Here is a 6,104-nt window from a genome sequence, read left to right on the forward strand (position 1 = left end):
TAGTTTACACATAAATATTTGAAAGAAAAATTACGTTCCAATTCAAGACAACATTTTCCATAACTTTACATGGAGCAGGTAAAGACGATTTTACGTGGAGGGCAGGTAGGTTGTCCAAATTACCCGTAAGAAAACGTAACCGCCTCAATCATCCATATCTATTCTTTTTAAAACTCTACTTTGGTAGTCCTCCATCTCATATATAGCCCACATTTTAAATCGCAAAAGAAAACTTAAACAGGTTCATCAATTATTTATGTGATAGCTAAAAAACCGATTTTTCCGGTGAACCAGTCCATACCCAAGGCCCATTACAGACCGACAGACTGAACTCATGTAAACTAAGCCCACACAAAATTTAATTAAAAAGGCCACGATGACACAAAAAAAACTACCATTTAAACTTCTACAAAGCCCAAGACCATTTTGAACACAAACGAATTTCCAATACAAGTGACAAACTGGGTACAGCTACAATATTATTACAACAAACAAGAACCTAGGTTGATTTCTTATATTTAGCTTGCAATTCACTAGAATTAGCCCGTGCAGCAGCTTTAGCAAGATTTGTTGGTTTAATGATACTCTTAGGGTTGAGAGCTTTTCTGATCTTAAATACAGCCCAAGCCGTCCCGATAGCATGCCCTGCAGCATCAAGTCCTTCGTTTGTGACCTTGGCTGCTTCATCTCCGTACCTGAACCAAATTAAACACATTCGTAACCTTGATTTACAATAGGTCATATTCAAATAAATACAAAGACGATTTCCCGAGATCAGTTTGATCAAGCGAGGAATTCATAAGACAGCCAACAGCAACAACTTCATTAACGGTTATATTGTGCGTTTCTAAAGCTAAGGTTTTCAGGTGTTCTATTCTATGAAAGAAGACCAAGTCCATATTGAACATAAAACAAAGCAAATATACTCATTATATCCTACACGCCTGTAGCAAATTAACCACGTGTAACCTTCTGTTTTGACAAGATCAGATTTCTGACATAAATTTTTTATCATGCAAGAGAATCTCTATACAGTCTACAACAAGTTCATTACCGGTCATATTGTGCTTTTCTAAAGCTAAGTTCTCACGCGGTTTGATTCTACGAAAGGAGGCCAAGCCCACATCAAATATAAAAAACGAGACCAGCTTTGATAAATTTAACTGAAGTCCAAATTCTAAAACCCTTCAATTTTCCTTTTCTCAGAACAAAATGCAAGGGTACATTATCCAGTTACATGTTTAGTGTGTCCATATATACACATATGCACTTAATGGGGTAAATACTAGCTGAACTAAAAAAAGGTTAATTTGTTAACAATGATGAAAACCAGCACAGTGTAGTAGATGCTGAGCATTACTTGCACACGAGAGAAGCCAAATGCTTACCTATCAGTAACGAGGCCAGTTGTAACAACTGAAGTTGTGGACATCACATTCCTTCCAGCTACTTCAACAGCATCAAATACCTTATCTGTATTGCACATCAAGAAAAAAAAATATACCATGAGCAAGAAGCACTAAAGTTTGTTGCAGAATCTAACCAAAATCCACATGAAAATGTACGAATAAAATTATACTTGTGGCACTATATAAAAAGAATATTTCGAATTAGAAATAGACAAATGAATTGTTGAACATACTAAATCCATCCAACGAGGCAAGCACAATTTCCCCAGGGAGGAGGTTAAAGAACTTCTTGCCAACTTTGGAGTTCACAATTGGACTTGTAAAGAACCCAGAGACCTTTACTACTCCAGAAAGAAGTGCAGTCGCCACATCTTCCGACATCTTCGTCATTTTCTTGACCCTGGAAAAAAAACTAAAAATTCAATCAATTGGCTCCATTTTCCAGTTCAAAAGAGGTTCCATGGTTAAAGAAGTATCTAAGAACATTGCAAGGTAAGTGATAACTTAAAACAGGGCATGTGTGTGATAGGGTAACATGTACTCTATCAGTATGCATCGACACCACGCCATATCTACTCGATAGATAATTCTAGTCATTACAGAAAAACAAAACAAAACTACATTGATCCATTAACCAACTCTTGGATCATATAGTCATAACAAAACCTAAATTATGTAAGAAGGCATGATCACTATGATTTTTATATAAAATCATTAAACTTCACATTAAATATGTCTAACATGTCCACTATTAGCAAACATGGCAGAACAGATCAGTAAATCATGTTGAAAAGAACAACTAGTGAACCTAGTATCACAAAATATAATTAATGACTCCATTCTCCTATCCAAATAAGATTTTACGACTATACAAATATAAATTATGATCCAACTACTAATAGCCAATCACCATTTCTATGAAGCTGGAAATCATTAATAACCAGGGAAGACACAGCATTCATATTTACGATCTCATTAAAACAGCATATAAATATGTATTCAATAATCAACTCTAGTCTCTAGGCTAATAAGTTGCAATGTTACTTATGACTCATAACAATACTCAAGTCCTATAACAATCGCTCTAATAAAAGGATAAACCATGAGATTCCTCATTTCATTTCATAAAAACACAATTAGTAAAACAAATCATCAAATTATATCTTTACCATGTCAACAAACCAATGCACAAACACATAATTAAACAATATAATAAGTAAACAAGATCAAAACAAGTCCAAACCTTTTAATCCTCTTCAAAGTCCCTGGACTAATATCGGAATCAGACCGCGGCCCCATCCTCTTCCTAAAAAACTCATCACCCCATTTCATTCCACCAATAGTCAAATCCCCACACCACAAAATCCCCCTAATCACTTGCCCTGATCCCGCCGCAATCATCCTTGCCACAGTCCCACTATAATCCTCCACATTGGGAGCCAACGCAGTCCAATACGCACCCGAATTCCTCTCCATTTCCTCCTTTTTCACCCCATCCACCGCCATCTCCTCCGGTGACACTTCATTCCCAATTTCCCCCCAAACAACATCCCCCTTAACTTCCTTCACACTAAATCCACTATACATCTCCAAAACCCCATCAAACTCCCTCAACAAACCCTCCTGCCCTTTCGCCGCAATACTCAACCCATAATTCAACAATTCCACACCTTCTCCTTTCTCATCTTCAGGAACCCTAAGAGAGAAAAAGTAGTGGGACCCATTAAGCTTAACAGCCGGTTCATCCTTTGCTAACGGCCACTGAACTTCATCTCCTATCCTAGCAAGAACCGCTACCACATTATATCCTTGTTTAAGTCTCACAATATTTAATTCACCAGAAGCAAGTTGAACACTTCGTTCTTTATCGATCAAGTGAACTACTGCACCAGGGATTTTGATCAGAATCTCTTCTGCTGATTCAAACTCCGGTGGGTTCTCGACGGAGTTGTGTTCAATGGTGATGTCGGAATCGGTTTCAGGGAACAAATTTTCTGCAACTTCTTGGGTGGTTATAGATGGGTACATAGAAGAAGACATGTTGGTTTGTTGAAATAAATATTTTCAATTTGTGTGTATAAATATTCGTGTATGTGTTTGTTGTGATTTGATGAAGATAAAGAAGGTGTTTTTAAGGGTTTTTATATATGGAAAGCTTAGGGTTTAAGGTAACGAGACGAGCGTGTCGGTTCAAGACGGGGGACAGTTGTGTACACGTGGCAAGTTGAGAGGAGGGCGCGTGACAAGACAGGACACGTTCGTGGACACGAACAAGTTAAGGATAATAGTATGTCTTTTTGTAATTTTTCCTTTTGTGTTTGATATATTCTATTCGCTCACTGCGTCGACATGGAATGGAACTAAAATTACAGGGGGCTAAAATGGATTAAACATAATCGAACTCATCTAATTTGTAAGTGGATTGCTGATTTAAAATTTTTATTCAAACTCAAAGAAGCAATTAAAACTTATAAACAAGCGATCACCGTATCTGACCTCCTACAACCGTTACATTAAATGTAACCAAGGCTTTAAATCTGATTCTGATCCCAGCACCATACATATATACATGTAGTCATGCATACATTATTTATATACATTTATCTTCATCTTAAACCATTTCTTCTCCGCTGTCTCATGTCTCCTTTTGGCTTGATATCTCCTTTTCTATAAACCATTTTAATGGCCGTAAAATTATCAGTTTACCCTTTTATTTTTAAAAATTGTAAAAATAACACTTTATATATAATTTAAGCTAAAATTAGGAAATTGTTTATACAAGGAGATTCGAACCCATACCTTCTGTTACATGTCACTACCATTATACCAAACGTTTCATTATAATACACATCGTCTCTTTCAATCATAATCTTTTTTCATTATTTTAATATTAGAGTAAATAAAATATTGCTTTACATTATTTATTTAACGCCTTTTTTAATTTTCATAGTTTAACTTATATTATATCTCCTTCTATATATTAAAACATGATTAGGGATAAATTAAGACATTTTAATATCAGTAAAATTACAATGTTACCCTTTTATGTTGGAAAATTATAAAAATGTCACTCCTCACACAATTTTTGTTAAAAATAGGTATATTGTTATATTTACTAAACCCCAAATCTCTTACTCAAAAATTTTATGTCACTACCATTCTACTACATATATTCTTGAGTTTACATTAAAGTTTTTATTAGATGAGTTACATCCTTTTTTAACAAATTCGTTTTTATTACTTAATTTTTGATTAAATAAAATATTAGTTTATATTATTTACGTGTCTCATTTTTATTTAGTTTTTGTAGTTTTATTATAAAATTTTAAAAATGTCACCACTTCATATTTTTTTTCACTCAGTTCACATTTAAAAATTCTCTTCGTCAACCCCGATGATTTTTTATATATTTTTGTATATATTTTATTAAATAATTTTTTATAAAAACAGTATTTACAAAAATCTAATAATTTTAAAATAATCTATAATTTTATTGACCAACTTTTTTACATTATCATATAATATATATTTTTAATTTATCATTCATTTATATTACAAATAAATTTTCATATGATTTGATATTAGAAATATGAGATATAATCAATGTTTTTATATATAACGAATTATTAGACTGTTTTTTATTTAAAAATATACTAAAAATATAAAATTATTTTTTAATTATTACCTGCATCTCCTGCATCCCCGAGAGAATCCCCGTTCCAGCGGGGATCAGTGATAAAAAGAATTTCCGTTTAGGATTCAAAGGAAGTAAGACAATTTAATGAAAAGTTAAAATAATCATAACCGTATTCAAAAATTATTTTTGTATAGATGCAAATGCGTATGAAATTATATTTTAATATATATACATTTCGTGACTTGCACGGGCTATTATACTAGTTTAATTATAATATCCCCTAATTTTTAGGATAATATTAATAATAGAATAATAGCAATGCATTATAAAAATTTGATAAGATTAGGATATTAAAATATGATTAGAATAATGGGCCTGAAATTTTAAATCAGAATTGAATAAAAATAACTTGTAGGTTAATAAATTGGGTTTCGTAACATTATAAATACGTTATATACGTCTTCCTCATTTTTATTCTTAAAATTCGGAGGACCATTTCTCAGTAAATCAACAGTCTTGTAAAATTCGTACAAAATTTATCGTAAGTCGGAATTCGTTGATTCTGGATTTTTCGGAAAGTTCTTTTCGTTATTTACAACTTTCATGGTTCGTGTTATTCAACAAATCATCGTTTAGATGGTCAAAAAAGTTTAAAAATATTTCTAGGCACAAGTGAAATCGTGCAGAAATTCGAGATTTTAGATATTTCGTGTTTGACGAATTATTAATATTTTAAAATGTGCTCTAACGTGAATTATCGTTTTCTTTATTGATTTAAGTAACTTTTGGTCGCTCCATATTGTTGTGAAACGTGTTTTAAATTATTTGAATATGTGTTTTCAATTATTTGTGCTCCTTAAATATGTGTAATGTGACTTATTTTGTGTGATTACATGTTCTATAATATTTTTTAGTTATAATTATAAGTATAATATCTATATGTGGTTGATAAAAAACAAAATTTTCGGAATCCTCAGTATTTGTCATGTATAAGAATTATAACCCGATTACTGGATATTGTGATACATTAAACATAGAACTAGTTTGCGCACATTCCG

At 32.5% G+C, this 6,104-nt stretch overlaps 1 protein-coding gene across 1 annotated transcript; it reads right to left on the minus strand.

Moving 5' to 3' along the window:
• Window positions 1–337: 337 nt before the first annotated feature.
• LOC141671589 (protein EARLY-RESPONSIVE TO DEHYDRATION 7, chloroplastic-like) lies at window positions 338–3,565 on the minus strand. Its single transcript, XM_074477872.1, has 4 exons — window positions 2,653–3,565; window positions 1,643–1,809; window positions 1,389–1,473; window positions 338–695 (listed from the first exon to the last, which is right to left on the minus strand). Exons 1-4 carry the CDS (start codon window positions 3,447–3,449, stop codon window positions 500–502), a joined length of 1,245 nt encoding a protein of 414 aa, XP_074333973.1. The 5' UTR covers window positions 3,450–3,565; the 3' UTR covers window positions 338–499.
• Window positions 3,566–6,104: the final 2,539 nt, after the last annotated feature.

Source organism: Apium graveolens, chromosome 7 (assembly GCF_009905375.1).
Source record: "Apium graveolens cultivar Ventura chromosome 7, ASM990537v1, whole genome shotgun sequence".
Classification (NCBI taxonomy): Eukaryota; Viridiplantae; Streptophyta; class Magnoliopsida; order Apiales; family Apiaceae; genus Apium; species Apium graveolens.

What these genes read in the sequence shown, in the direction of transcription:
- LOC141671589 (XM_074477872.1), bottom strand. Translation starts at nt 3,449, where the DNA reads ATGTCTTCTTCTATGTACCCATCTATAACCACCCAAGAAGTTGCAGAA. An exon ending in ACTTTGAAGAGGATTAAAAG is followed by an intron (nt 1,810 to 2,652) that starts GTTTGGACTTGT and finishes TTTTTTTTCCAG; the next exon opens with GGTCAAGAAAATGACGAAGA. An exon ending in TGCCTCGTTGGATGGATTTA is followed by an intron (nt 1,474 to 1,642) that starts GTATGTTCAACA and finishes TGTGCAATACAG; the next exon opens with ATAAGGTATTTGATGCTGTT.